Source organism: Vulpes lagopus, chromosome 1 (assembly GCF_018345385.1).
Source record: "Vulpes lagopus strain Blue_001 chromosome 1, ASM1834538v1, whole genome shotgun sequence".
In the NCBI taxonomy this organism is placed as follows: domain Eukaryota; kingdom Metazoa; phylum Chordata; class Mammalia; order Carnivora; family Canidae; genus Vulpes; species Vulpes lagopus.
The window spans coordinates 37122071-37138376 of NC_054824.1; the positions used below are offsets into that span (position 1 = coordinate 37122071).

The window sequence follows — 16306 nt, forward strand, 5'->3', positions numbered from 1 at the left end:
ATAATACCATGTTGAATTTTATATTGTTAGATGAATACTAAGAGGTTACAGGCAAAATTTATTCCATTCATTATCAAGTCATAGTAGAAACTGAGATTCCTGAGCTGTATTTTCACAAAAAATATGGGAGTTCCAACAACTCTCATGAATCATATTGGAAGTTAGGAAACTTCAAAAAGCATATAATACTCGAGAAATATTTTTCAGATTATCAATCCATTTGGCTGCTGTCTACTGACTAGAAGTAACATCTCTAATACTTTTTATTAAAAAGAGTGATTTATCTTACCTAAGTCACAGATATACATCCTTAAGAATTTTATACATTATCTAAGTTACAGATATAGCAGTACCCCAAACAAAAGAATTATCATCACAAGTCACATTGAACTAAACAAAAATAAACATTGTTACATACCTGACAAATAGCAAATCCAAAACCACTTGCGGAAATATTGACTGCAGTTGGCTGTGCCACAGCAAGCTGAATAAAGATAGAAAAAAAGTGAACAAGGCTCCATATCTAGAACCTTCCAGATAGCACAAGAAATCAGTGTTATCCCTCGCTAGGAGTATAAGCCAACTGTGAAAAGCTCTAAGAATTGTACATGGCCTCACATGTCAGCTAGAGGCCAACCAGGTAAGAGAGATGAAGGCAAAGGAAAGGCCCACTCTTCACTCACCCTCATCTCTACCCTTTGAAGAGGTGATAGGGCTGCCTGCCCTTCAATAGGTGCTGAAGCAAGAGATACAAGAAACAAAAATCATCTCACTCCTCCAATCTCCCTTGGTCAGCACCTAATCCTCTGGCCCTCCTGGAACACAGTGGTGCATGATCACTGTACTTTAGTTAACACTACTCCTTTTTCTTTCACCATCAACCCTCTTCCTCAGTTTCCAGCCTTGAAGTTATCACTTTCATCCATTATTCTCACCTTCCCACCAGGTTAACCATAGGAATAAAGTTACGGTCTATGATATGCCTTTATCCTATTTTAAAGTAAGAATCCTACTATTGATTCTATCAATCTCCTAAGAGGACATGCGGTACAGCTGGAAAGAATATGGTCTGAAATCATGGGTTCAAATCTTAGCTTTACTGTTAGTAGCAACATGATCTTGATTAAGTTACTTAACCTCTCTCAACCTGTTTTATCATGTGTATGGGAGGGATCAAAGTACTTACTTTCTTAGTGTTGGTTTGAGAAGCAAATGCAATAGCACATGTAAAGAAATCTGGCACAATGCCTGCAAAGAATAGGAACTCAGCAGGTGTTCATTCCTTTCCCAACATGATAGAGCCCATATTTTCTCCTTTTCAAAATCTTTCCAAAGTTCTTATCCCTTCCTTTCTTCCCCAGCTCAGCAAATTCAACCAAAGGAGTGCACTCCTTCCTCCCAGCCTCTTTACAGAGCTCTAGAGACAAGTTTTTGTTGAAGTCAATAGAATGGAAATAAAATAGCATTCCAGCATAAGGAATCACCTGCATTTAATTTTAAATAACCACCCCCTTGTCCACACCTCTGCTGTCTGGAGGAGAAAGCGGTTCTGTGCGTCAATCCGAAACTTTACGGGACTTGGTGAACTGGGCCCCATCACAGTCACTTGGATGTTTGTCCTTTCTGTGTTCATTAGGGCTACAAATTCAGATAGGGCCTTCAAGGCTATGATAGTGTCCTATAGAGGAAAGAAAAGTATGTGTGCATATAAATATATATCAAGGTCACCAAAGAGTAAAGGTAGCAATGTTTAGGACACCCACAATGCATTCGTTCACCTTCCTTGGGGGTGCAGCTCTCCTTTATTCATTTCTTAATGTCCTTGACCTACAGTACAGGAGAGGTTTGGAAGGTATCTACTGACTAAAACTGAATATCTAAAAAAAAAAGAAAAAGAAAGAAAGAAAAGAAAAGAAAAAAAAACTGAATATCTACTGTATTGGTTACCACATATGAAAGATGGCCCATATAGATGGGGAACTCATTTATTTTGTATACATATCACATATGATGTTTACATCTGTGATGAGAAAAAGATTAAAATTGGCAATTTAGACCTTTGACTTAAGGTACTAAATTTTTAAATTGCCAATTTTATGAAGTCATGAGAAAAGCAACCACTTACTTCTTTTAAAAACATACATATATGTTTAAACTATTATTTAGTTTAAAAAAGGAAAACCCTACCATCACTCACCTGAGTAGATGCAAAACCTCCCAAACTATTTCTTTGCCTGCTTAGCCACCTCATAATTGGGATTCCCTCAGAAACCCGATACTGCAGGAAGTGTGAAAGCAGTGCATAGGCTGCAACTTCAATATCCAGGGAACGTGGCTGCCAGGATTCAGAAAGTTTAGACTCTGATGACACCCAGAATTGCATGCCTCCTGCAGGAGACAAGTAATAATAGTCTGATGAATGGAGCAAAAATTACATTTTATACCATTAAATATTCCTACACTGGTCCAAGTCCTACTTGACTGGCATAAATATATACATATATAGAGAGACATATGTCTACATATTTATGCCATGCAAATATATGGTATTCACAAACACAGACACACATGTTGTAAACATGTACTTATAGGTCACTTTCTAAACTATTACAACTTGGAAATTTTCATCTTTTTCCTCATTTTGAGGATGTTTTGATAAAAATAATTTCCCAAGAGAAATTCCACATGTTTGGCTTGAGACTAAACAGCTATAAATAAAAGAGAAACATACTATACTCCAGAAGATAATGTACATAACTTTTCTGACTAGGCCATCCCAAGAAATATTTTAGGACACATTAGAAAGAACCCTGTTCTGGGAATCTGCCATTAGCCAGCTCTAATATTCCCAGAAACCTCTCCTTTTTTTCATTATCTGAAATTTGGTGTTATAAGTTCAAAATCCAAGCCCCCAAGAAAAAAATGAAGGACCCTAGCCAATTCAACAATCTTCCTAGAGATATTCCTGCTACCCTCAGAGGAACCTCTTACTTGGCGCCCCCTCCCCCCTCTCAAATATTACTCTTTAGATGATCACACTCAGGTGGAATGTGAAATAACTACCACTTAGACAAGCAGAGAAGAAATGTCAAGACCCACAGTCTCCATGCAACAATCTAGTCCCCAGCACTGCAACAGGCACTAAAGATAATAAGAATTCAATCTAAGTTACTGTTAACAATAATGCAATATTTTTTATAGTCTTCGAAATCTCGAAGCACTTTCAATAATTATCCCTTCTTGAATTAACGGGGCTTCGAATTGGTGAACTTACTTTATTGGTAAAGTTACTTCTCCCCACTCATCCCCATATCTGTCTGTCTGTCTGTCTCTCACACACACACAGACACACACACACACCCCTACCTGGATCCCTGAGGCCATTTGGGAAGTAGCAACACCTGTACTTTTAATCCTGTTGTAGCCCATTAAAAAAAAAAAAAGTCATCCAACTCACTAACAGCATTTTCTGGCATTTGCATGTCTATTAATTAGCATTTTGCTGGGTATTATTCACATTTTATAGTCAGGAAAACTGAACTTCATAAAAGTAGCATAACTAGAATTTGAACCCAAGTCTCTCCACAACCCAATGTCCTAAAATAACCACTCAAAGCCACCAAACCAGAAATGGAACCAGACAACTCAAAAGGTAACTGACATACAGGACATATCTAAAAGAAGGAAATATTCAGGCCCTGAAATTCTTTATAAAATGCAGGGAGAACAGAAGCAGCCATGCCAGACCTCTCTGACTCATCTGTATTTCATTTACCATCCCATTTAGAAGAGGTAAATGAAAAAAAGAAGAAGAAGAAGAAGGAGGAGGAGGAGGAGGAGGAGGAGGAGGAGGAGAAAGAGATAAATGTTGTCATCTTCATATCTGGCTTACAAAACTTTCTCACATAACTCGTATATTTCATAATGCATAGCAGTCTAATAATCTCAAATGACCCCATGCATTACCTTCTTGTTCTGCTCTCCAAGTCAGCATATTCAACGCTTCCTTGGCTTTAGGGCTCCCCACAGATGACAGTGCATATGTTATAAGAGCTAGAGTATAATTGTCTGAAATTCCTCTATTAAATTCAGACTCCAAAAAGTTGATAGACTCTTGCACATCAATATTAGGCTTGGAAAAAAAAACATATATTTTACTATTCAAAATAACCCATTACCACACATTTAAACAAAAAGCATTTCAAACATTCATTCAAAAAATAATTTCAGTGTCTGTTTAAGCACCTGACTTTGTCCTAGGCCATGGGAATCAATGATGATCACAGACATTTTAAGATTTGCTATTCATTTTAAAAATAACACTGCTTTGAAAGAGAAATAAAAAAATCATACCTATTTACAAATGCACCAAAAATAAGAAAATACCTAGGAATAAACCCAACCAAAGAGATGAAGGACCTATACTCTAAAACCTACAAAACACTGACAAAAGAAATTGAAGCAACACAAAGAAGCAGAAAGACATTCCATACTCATGGATTGAAAGAACAAATATTGTTAAAGTGTCTATACTTCCCAAAGCAATCCACACATTTAGTGGAATCTCTATCAAAATATCACCAGCATTTTTCACAAAGCTAAAAAACAATCCTAAAATATGTATGGAACCACAAAAGATCCCAAATAGCCAAGGCAATCTTGAAAAACAAAAGCACAGCTAGAGGCATCACAATTCCAGACTTCTAATTATATTACAAAACTGTAGTCATCAAAACAGTATAGTAAGGGCACAAAAATAGACACATACATCAACAGAATGGAATACATATCTCAGAAATGAACCAACAACTATGAGTCAGTTAATCTTCAACAAAGCAGTAAAGAATATCCAATGAGAAAAAGACAATCTCTTCAACAAATGGCATTGGGAAAACTGGACAGCTACATGCAAAAGAATGAAACTGGACCACTTTCTTACACCACACACAAAAATAAATTCAAAATTGATTAAAGACCTAAATGTGACACCTGAAGCCATAAAAATCCTAGAAGAAAACATAGTAGCCTCTTTGACATCAGCCAGAGCAACTTCTTTCTAGATAGGTTTCCTGAGACAAGGGAAACAAAAAGAAATATAAACTACTGGGACTACATCAAAATAAAAAGCTTCTTCTGTATGCCAAGGAAACAATCAACAAAACTAAAAGACAACCAACAAAATGGGAGAAGATATTTGCAAGTGACATATCTGATAAAGGATTAGTATCCAAAATATATAAAGAACTGATACAATTCAACACCCAAAAAACAAATAATCCCATTAAAAATGGGCAGAAGAGGGGCACCTGGCTGGCTTGGTCATGGAACATAAACTTCTGGATGGCTCAGTTGACTGAGCATCCATCTCTTGATTTCAGCCCAGGTCATGATTTTGGCATAGGGTTCTGTGCTCAGTGGGGATTCTGCTTGAGGATTCTCTCCCTTTCCCTATTCCTCTCCTTGCTTGCATACTCTCACTCAAATAAATAAATAAATCTTTTTAAAAAAATAGGCAGAAGATACTGCTCCAAAGAAGACATTCAGATGGCCAATAAACATATGAAAAAGTGATCATCACTACTCATCAAGGAAAAGCAAATCAAAACTACAATGAGATATCACCTCACACTTGGCTAAAATCAACAACACAAGAAATAACAGGTGTTGGTGAGGATGTGAAGAAAGGAGAACTCTCTTGTACTGTTGGTGGGAATACAAACTGATACAGTCACTCTGGAAAACAGTATAGATGTTCCTCAGAATATTAAAAATAGAGCTACCCTGTAATCCAACAATTGCACTAAGAATACAAAAATATTAATTCAAAAGGATACATGCACTCTGATGTTTATAGATGCATTGTCTACAATAGCCTAGATATGGAAGCAGCCCAAGTGTCCATCAACCGATGAATGGATAAAGAAGATGTATATCTGTGCATGTGTACAAAATGTAATACTACCCAGCCATAAAATAGAATGGAGTCTTGCCATTTACAATGACATGGATGGAGCTAGAAAATATAATGCTAAGTGAAGTAAGTTAGTCAGAGAAAGACAAATACCTATGATTTCACTCATATGTAGAATTTAAGAAATAAAACAAATGAATAAAGGGGGAAAAAAGAGAGGCAAACCAAAAATCAGACTCTTCACTATAGAGAACAAACTGATGGTTACCAGAGGGGAGGAGGGAGAGAGATGGGTGAAATAGAGGATGGGGATTAAGACGTACACTTGTAATGAGCACTAGGTGCTGTATGGAAGTGCAGAATTACTATATTGTACACCTGAAACTAGTATTACACTGTATGTTAACTACCTGAAATTTAAGTAAATACAAAGAAAGAAAAGGAAAGATTCAAAAAAAAAAGAAAAAAGAAAAAAAAACCACTACTTTTCAGTTTCTGTGTAAATAGGCACCATTCCCTAGAAGGAATAAGAAATAAAAAGAATTTTTGTCAGGGTTTCTACCATCGATTATCATGAACTCAGGTGACAGCAAAAAATACGGCTTTTTTACTCATATCTGATCTGAGGTGTTGAAGCTCTACGCTCAGGGAAAAGGTACATTTCCATGTGCCTAGTACTGGACTAGCAAAATAGTATGAGTTTACTAGTAGGAGCTTACTATCAAGAATGGCTGTTTTCAATCATGTGAAATGCAGTTGCCATTAAACCAGTAAAGCCATCAATCACTGAGACAGTTCTGGAGCAAAATCAAACTTATTAGCATAACTTCCCATGCATACTCATTCTCATCCAGATGTCCATGCCCATTTAACATGATTTTTAGAGAGTGGGTATACTTTGTACTAAATTAGCAGATGTTGTAATTGCTCCAGGATATTTTAGAAACAAACAAAAATCCTTCACCACCTGAATGTGCTAGAATTCATTCCCAAATTCTGAAGAATTTTTAGTCCCCTAAGAAGTTAGCCTTTCCAATGATAAAATATGTATTAATTTATCTTACCAATAGCAAGTACAACAGCATTTATATTAGAAAGCATTCTTAGTTATTCTGAAAGAGTGGGTTCATATTTTCATTCTCAGATTTAAGAATATGGTCACAAATGCAAAGCAAAAAGATGCCCAAATTCAGATCTCCAATGTGATGCAAAACTCTTTAAGTCTCCAGACACATTCTTGACCTATCAAGATCTACCTTCCTTGTTATTTATCACCCATCATTTATTAAATTAAAGATTAAATACCTGATACTTTTTATATCCCAGGAGAGAAGTCACAATATAAGCTGTAAGAGTTACTGGACTTTTATTGCCACCTTGAAGCTCACTATGGATCACTCTTCCTGGCTCCCAAAATTCACCGTTGGATTTCTGACGTCCTCTGAGCCAAGTATATGTTCTGTGTAATACATTCTGATCAATATCTATGTAAGGATCAGCTTCAAGGAAACATCTTAACACAAAGGCTGACAACCTAGGTGAAAAAGTAGAAAAGTTGCATAAAATACACATTATAAGTCTTCTAAGTAACACTGAGCAAGAAAACAACAATAACAAATTTTTTCTCAACCACAAGATTCACAGAAGGATAATCCCTGAAGAAGGAACAAAGGGAAGAAAGGCAACAAAGAGACAACATAAACATCTCAGTCTTGCTGGTAGACACAGTTTCCACTTGAGCATGGCCAAGAAATTCCAGGTCAACTCCCAAAATACCAGGTTTGGGAAGACTTAGAAATCATCTAATCTCCTACACACACTATTTTATAGGTTGAGAATTCGACACTCTAGGAGAATTAAATTGTCCAAGGTTATCATCATTGGACTGTTCTAGGTATTTACCAAGGAATATCCCATTATATACTTTGCTCAGCCCTAAACCCATGGATGAAGTATATATAGTTCACAGTCAATCTGTAGTACTTTTAACTAGAGAAAATGGATATTTTCTCTCCTATAGGACAGGAGTCAGAAAATTACAGCCTATGAACCAAATCTGTCTGAGCCAAATCTGGTCCAATCCATCCCAGAGTCTATTTACATATGCCTCCCTTCTACCACCCTCCCCTTGAGAATGTTTTTTAAAAGAAGAAGGAAAGAGAAGGGGAAGGGAGGGGAGAAAAAACAACATGCAACAGAGACTCGATGTGGCCTGCAGTGCCTAACATATTTACTATCTGAGCCTTTACAGAAAGAATTTGCCAAAGCCTGCTACAGAACAATAAATATTTATGTGAAAAGATCATCAAGCAATAAAACACAGAAACCTTTCTATTTATGGATCTATATTCTGACACAGGCCAAGAGAAAATTTGAAGCAGATATGGCTTCCCCCTATGAAATGTTTAGGTGTGATAAATCTTAATATTCAGTAATATCTGATCCTCTTTTACTTTGGAATATGCAGAAAAATTCACTTCTTGGCCCTTTTGAAGTCAAGCACAGCCACGTGACCAGCTCTGATAATGATAAAGTCAGAAGTAATGTTGTACCCAGGCAAAAGTACCTAATGACCAGTGTTGGATACTCCAGCCTTCTGTTTCCAGGCTGGAGCCGACCTAGAGATTCCTTGGGGAGATGGTGGCAGCTGAGCAAAGACTATAGAGCCCCCTGCTGACCCATAGTGGAAATGCAGCACAAGCAAGAAAGACGCTCTTGTTAATTAAGCTACTAAGATTTTAGGGGGTTGTTACCATAGCATGCATGTCTAACCTGACTGTTACAGCTAATCAATCTTCTCTGGGTGAAATGTAGAATTGACAATAGTGTAAGGAGAGAAAATAATTATCCAAAATCAGTCACAGAGAGATTCCATTCTGGAGGAGATCTGGATTCTTATTACTTAATTCCATCACTGTTTTTCACAAAAAATAACCTTAAAGAAGCTATCTTGACTATGTTAATACAAAATTTGTATTAATAATGTCCAATTAATAAATGAACTATGTCGAGGTGCCTGGGTGGCTCAGTCGGTTAAACAACAGACTCCTGATCTCAAGATCATGAGATTGAGCCCCATCAATTCACATTAGGTATGGAGCCTGCTTAAGATTCACTTTCTCCCTCTCCCTCTGTTTCTCACTCTCCTCCCCTGCTCACGTGCTCCCTCTCTCTCTCTCTAAAAACAAAACAAAACAAAACTATGTCACAATCAATATCTCTAACCAGTTTTTCTTGTCAACTGCACCATCATCATAAAGTACTTTTATTACTTTTCCCACAAAAAAAAGGATTTATGACTTATCTTTTCTCAATAAAAACATTTTACTTATTAATGTGTTAAAACTGTATGTAAAAATGAAAATCTCTTTTAAAACCAGGCTACAGGAAAAGCAACCTACACTATACACTATAGGAACACATCTGTCCATTTCATGGCCATTTTGACCTAATGAGAGCTCATACATGACAGACTTGTTCTGTTAGTAAAAACACTTACCAAGTGGGAGCCCTTGTGTAGCACAGTTGGATAAATGTCTAATGCTGGATGTCAGCTCAGGTCATGATCTCAGGATCTTGAGATCAAGCCTCCAGTCAGGCTCTGCTAGTTTCTCTTTCCTTCTCCCAATGCCCCTCCCTGCACTCACTCACACTCTCTCACTCAAATAAATAAATAAATCTTTAAAAACAAACAAACGTACTTACCAAGTGCTCCCAGAAGGATCATCATTCCCAAAAGCACTGAAAGAGCCATCTTCCCTCTGATAGAGAAGTTCTCTCTGGTAACCTGAAGACATAAAAGTAGACAACGTAATCACAACTTGAAATGAATGAAAGTTTCTAATGACTTCATACTGAGGAAACATGAACAGAGAATGGAAAAGAAGAAACAACTAATATTAAATACTTTCTGTGTTAAGTGCTGTGAGAGATAAAATATCAAGACTTTTCAAGCAAAATTTGCAATATAAGAACTGTAATAGCTTCAAATTAAATTCAGAAGAATATTACAACAGAGACAACAATTCTAGCCAGTTAAAAGGAAGCAAACTAGTCCAACTCAATTTCAGCTGAGGTCATGATCTCAGAGTTGTGAGATGGAGCCCAGGTTGAGCTCCACACTCAGTGCAGAGTCTGCTTAAAGAGTCTCTCTTCCTGTGCCCCTCCCCCAACATGCATGCAGTCTAAATAAATAAATAAATAAATAAAATCTTTAAAAGCAAGCAAACTAAAGGCCAAGATTTATTTAACTCTAATGTTAACTACAACAGTTTCAATGCTTAATCATCTAAAATTATTTGCTACCTAAGAAAAATACTATCTAAACTATCATAAATAAGGTTCAGGGCTAAAAGGAAAAGTAAAAATACTTCCTATTTTTAGGCCAACAACAGAAGGGGAAAATAGCTAAATAATCTAAGACAATTGCTTTAAAATTTTTTGGCCATAGATCAACTGGCCTACCCACCACATCAACTCCATATTCTCACTAAAAAAAAAAGAAAAAGAACCCAGCAGTGGTAATGAAGTCTTACTATAGAAGTAAATTGAGAAGGGGGTTAAGGCTCATATAGCTGCTTTAATAAAAGCAGATGTTTCATATTCACAAATAAATGGTTGCAAATAAGACAGATGTTTCATATTCGCAAAGCAATGCATGCAGTCTCAAAGACCAATGACCAAAAAATCACAGGCCAAACACTAAAAGATTCACCAAACAACCCACAACAAACTAAGTTGCTAAAAATGAAAGTAAAATAACAATAATTTATCATTAGAAAGCAAGCATAAGCAGGAGCCAAAAATATGTCCAACTCAAGGCATTATCAATGATTCTCTGATACCCAAGAACTCTTGCTATAAATTACAGGACTCTACTATAGGCAGGTGACATCACACAGTATGAACTTTGCAGCATGGTCACATAGAGCCTGGAAACCATAAGCATTTATAAAATGTTGAATTCAATCCCTAGTAAACTCTAGTAACAAAAAAAAAAGTTTAATCTACGAATACTACATTTTAGAAGCATCAATAACTATAAGTAATTATTCATGTTTAACTAACATAACATGAGCATTAATGGTTTAAAATTACAGTTAATCTGCTCTTGCCATGTCCCAAACTTTCCTCCTTGAGCCCTTCCCCAGAAACCCCAGATGTGAGCATCTGATTTAAGCAACAATAAGACAAAGTATGTAAAAAACAAGACTCTGTTTCATGGTGATCTTTAAGACCTATAGTAAAAGAAATATAAACAACATTTTGGTAATGTCAGAATTTCTCTTTAAAGAATGGGGCTAGAATCTTGATATTTGAAACTGAAATATTAAGGCATAATAATTAAATATCCGATCTTGATCCAATACTATGTCTCAGGAACTGTTCGAAGCCCTTTCAGGTATGAACTTAGGTAATTCTCACAACTCTAATGATGTAGATGCTATTTAGAGACAGTATCTTCAGAGATGAGGACACTGGTACTCAGAGCACACCAAGTGCAAGGTCATGCAGCCGGGAGGTATTGAAGCCAGAAACTAGCCAAGGTCTATGTCCCCAAAGCTGCTGTTTCCTGCTAACTCACAGAGCTTTTTCAGTGATTAATGTATGAAAAGTCCTCAGCACTGCACCTATTTTATACGGCAAGCCCTCAATAAACAAGAAGTATCCATACTAAGTACATACCAAGGACATAGGAAAAGGCTTTCTAACACCCAATTTTTTAAAAAAATATGTACTAAATAGGACCACAAAAAAATTCTTTAAACTTTTCCATGGCAAAACACACTATTGGCAAAGTTAAAAGATAAGTTAGAAGAATATATGTGCTACACACAGATAAGTGGCTAATGTCCCTAATATTAACATATAAATTATATAATAAATTATATATATCCTTATGTATTATTACTGCATACCTATACATATATAAAGTACCTTTTAAGTACTTTTAAGTTTAAAGAAAAAGAGTAAAATCCTACAAAAAAAGAAAATGGACAAAAGACAAGAACAGTTTCACAAAAAAAGCAAAGAGAGATGGACTTCAATATGAGGGAAAATGTTCAACTTCATAAGTGCAATCCAAATTAAATACCATTTCTCTGAACTAGGGGTGGTGGAAGAGGAGGAGGGCGGGGGTCGGGGGTGAATGGGTGACGGGCACTGAGGGGGGCACTTGACAGGATGAGCACTGGGTATTATTCTGTATGTTGGCAAATTGAACACCAATAAAAAATAAATTATTATTAAAAAATAAATAAATAAATAAATAAATACCATTTCTCACCCATCCTATTAGCAAAGATTCAAAAATCTGGCCACTCATTCTGTTGGGAAGGCTGTAAGGAAACCAATACCTTGTTCACTGCTACAGGGAACTCAGAATGGTACAACTGCTATAGGGGAGTGTTACACCTTTTGACCCAATAATCCCTCTTCTTAGATTATACCCTTAAGATATACCTTCAACAATACAAAAATATGTATGCAGAAAATTATTCATTGCATTATTTGTAATTGCAAAAATACTGGAACTACCTAAATGCCCCCTAACTGGAGATTGCTTGAGTAAACTCAAACTGTAGTACATACACACAGTAGAGTCTATGCAATTGTGAAAAAAGATGAGAAATAGCTCTCTGAATTCATACAGGTTGATTTCCTGGATGCACGGTTAAGTGGAAAAGTATAGTACGCTACCTTTTGTGTAAGAAAAAGAGGAAATAATAAAATATATATGCATATGTTAATTTCTTCAGAAAGAGAGAGAGAGAAAGAAACTAGAAACTAATGAAGTTACCCACAAGGGGCTGGGAGAAGGGATACAAGAGGGAGAGATACCCCTTTTAGAGTAGGTTGGACTTTTGGAAGCATATTAATGTTCTACATATTCAAAAAAGAAAACAAACAAGACTAGGAAAAAAATGATAGGCATTATTAACACTAGTTCACTCCAACATGTTTCAGTTTTCCAAACCTTGAAAAAAACACAGCATATAATCTCTTCCTTTTTCAGAGGCAGTAAGGGTTCACAGAAAAGCAGAAAAACTTTCTAGTGTTTACAAAGGAAATTAGCAAAAGAATCCAAGACATTCTTCAATTTCCAATTCAGGACTAAATCCACCAGATAGCAGAGTTTAACTGTGAACTCAATCTGACAGAGGAAGGAAAGAGAGAGGAAGGCAAGAGAGAGAGGAGAGGAGGAGAGGAGACACTAGGGCTGGAGAGGAGAGGAAAAAGAAGAAAAGAAAGCTTTCAGGACCCACCATCACTACAGGAAACATCTCTGTGAGAAGGACCAGCTTCTAAAGAGAGGACCATGTGCCTCCAAGCCCCTAAGTCACGTCAACAACTGCAGTTCCAAGTATGAGTTATTGTAAAACCAGAGAGATGAGATCATGCAGATGAGATCAGTGCTTATGGAAATTACCCCTCAGGTGGATGACCTCCAACAGTCCCCATTTTAATATCAACAACTCGCACCATTCCTCTACAGTGCAGCCAGCCCAGAGGAGGCGGAGGACTCGCAGACAATCTCTAATTGCAGAGTGCATTTCTTGAGCTGGCTTAGATGACACTGAGACTCCAAACCTCCAGCTCTGCTCCCATAGCAGAACAAAGGAAAGAATCAGAACCTAGAGAGAGGAACTAATATGACTCTTCTAGTAGGAATATCCTGTGAAGTTTCCTTCCTTACCTTAAATCAGCCATGCATCCCTTAGAGAATCCTCAACTGCTTCTCTTGCAAATCAACCATGCCACAAGCAGTAAAGGACATTGTTGACTCAGCTGTGATGTTCACTATTAATACAATTCAACATTCAAGCATAGTCACCTCAGTTGGAGACTTTTCGTAATAGATGAAAAAGGCAAAAATATGGTTTTCTCCAAAAGCTTATGAGGAAATAAGAGAATTGCCCCAAGGTCATAGTTTCAAGAATAGCTCTTGAGTTAGAAAACAATAGTAAATAGGAATTAACAGACACTTCTTTATATTAGAATACAGAAGAAGTCAAGAGGGTGACAGGATAATGACCATGAACTATTGTTTATGAAGGGTCAGATAACCTACACACTTACTGGGTTATGAATTTTCTTTGGAATAGCCATAAATGTAAAATATTTGCAATTTATTATAATAAAGATGAAAATACTGTTCACAGAAATATATAGAAAAAAAGATAATTTCACTTGGTATACCTCAAGTATCAAAATTACATATAAATAAAAGAAGTAAAATCAGCTCATTGTGACTCTGTCACTCACTTCCTCTGGTAAAAAGCTGATAAAAATATTTTTTGTGCTAAGAGAAAAGTAATCATCATCAATGTCCTTACTCTGCATGATATGGAATATGGGAAATAAGAACTTCCCTGGGTTTTTAGGTTTTCAGCAATTTCACTATTGCCTGTAGCCATTCTTGCAAGGACTAGGGCAGCATCAGAATTCTAAGACCTATTTTTCCTGTTTTTTTATTTCAATGTAAAAAATATATATAATGTACTCAACTAGGCTTGGTCTGAGTCTCATTTGAAAAATGGAGCCCCGGGTTCCATTTTTAAATATTTGAGGAAAACAAGTGATTTAAATCTCTAATTAACAGGATTTCCAGTCCTTACCCAAAACAGTTTTCAATTTACGATTCTATTTTTCTTTTTGACAGCAAAAGAGACTTCATTCAATGATGTAGCTGTTGTTTTGACCAAAAAAACAATGGGTTAGGTTACAAGGCTCCTGGGCCAAGCATGATTTAAGTAAAACAATGCGCTGTTCATAAATGACATTTAAATAATATAATCATGACTCATGCCAAAGCCACTTTAATTTCTTAAAAAATAAAAACAACTACAGTATATTTAGAGGACTTTGGCAAATGTGATGGCAAGAGAAAAAACAAAGTCTCTGAAATGAGACACTGATTTCATAATGAAAATCATTATACCAAGAAGCTATTGTCCACGACTTTGAAATACAATTCAGTTCAGCATGTGAAATGATGTATTTGGGGAAGCTCCATTGTGTCGGTTGCCATCAATCACTTCACCAGCTCAAAAGGTGAGCTGAAGCCACTGGCTCCATTTCTTAGCTTATAAGAACATGCCAAGGCCAGGTAAACCTTTAATGTTTGGAAACAATTGCTGCATTGTGGAAGTACTTAAGAGATGTTGTGGGCCCAATCTCTGCATTAGGATAAGGAACCTAAGGCCCAAAGAAATTAATATTGACAGTAATTCATTCATCCAGTCTGTATTTATGGTGGTGCTTATGTAGTGATAGAATAGTGCAAAGATTAAACACAGTCCCCACTGTCATGGAGCTTACATTCTATGCAGGAGACACACAGATAATAGGCAAAAGAGATCATTTTAAATAATGTTGAGTGTGGTGAAGAAAATGAAATGAAGTTATATAAATGAGAGCTCCTAAATGCGAAGGCAAGGCCACTCCAAGGGAAACACTACCTAAATGACGAGAAGGAGCCAGCCATGGGAGGATTCCAGGAGAAGGAAGAGCAAGCTTAAAGCCCTGAAGCACCATGGAGCAGGGAGGGCTCCAGATAGAGCCGAGGGGTTGCCAAGATGGGGCAGCCTCAGATTCACCACCAGAGAACCCATTAGAGAATTTTAAGCAAGTAAGTGATGTGACTTTAACATTTTCAAAAGATCCCTTTTATTATATGTGGAACCTGTATTGAAGGACATAGAAGCAAAGAGATTTTCTAAAAGGAAGACACTGGCATTGTCCAGGTGAGCACTGATGCTGTCTGAGCAGAAGGATTTGCCGTGGGATGGAGAGAGCGGAAGAACTTCACATTTGGTTTTTAGGCAGCTGGACAGGGTTTACTTGCTGACTATGAACCCTAACTCCCCAGTCAGATGCAACCAACTGTATACTACAGCTAACAATTATTGGGCACTGACTATGTTAAAGTGCTAAAATATCTTATTTAATCTTCAAAACAGCCCCCATGAAGTGGGTACTTTATTATCCCTATCTTACAGGTGGGAAAACATGGCTCAGGAAAACCAGCGTAGGCGGCAGGATTCCGAGCCCTGGTGTGACAGCCTCCACAGCTGGCACCGTAACCAGTGGACCCTCCTGTCCCCAAGGTGGTGTTTGCCTCCTTCACAGCAGTAGCGTTGTATATGGTTATGGTACCTTGGAAAACTACGTGGCCTTTAGAGAATGATGTTTTCTCTGCCCTCTGGCCCTCTGCACCTTCTAACAACCAGCAAGTGTGAGGAAGGGAGAAGCACCAAGGAAAAGCAGCCACCCAAAGGGTGGCTTTGAAATAACTGCAGGTTGGCCCTCTTAACCTGGCTGAGGCTGGCCTGAGGGACCAGCACTCCTTTCGGAAAACCAACAGATACCAAGGATTTGGGGCATTCATTTTTT

At 37.1% G+C, this 16306-nt stretch overlaps 1 protein-coding gene across 1 annotated transcript in view; it reads right to left on the reverse strand.

Annotated features, from left to right (window-relative positions):
* CD109 (CD109 molecule) overlaps window positions 1-16306 on the reverse strand; it is a 129489-nt gene that overhangs the window by 17410 nt on the left and 95773 nt on the right. Inside the window, exons 24-29 of the mRNA XM_041725239.1 lie at window positions 9617-9698; window positions 7217-7445; window positions 3967-4132; window positions 2198-2388; window positions 1523-1678; window positions 419-484 (exon numbers count right to left, since the gene is read on the reverse strand). Of these exons, the coding sequence (XP_041581173.1) occupies window positions 419-484; window positions 1523-1678; window positions 2198-2388; window positions 3967-4132; window positions 7217-7445; window positions 9617-9698 (890 nt within the window). The remainder of the gene's footprint in view (window positions 1-418; window positions 485-1522; window positions 1679-2197; window positions 2389-3966; window positions 4133-7216; window positions 7446-9616; window positions 9699-16306) is intronic.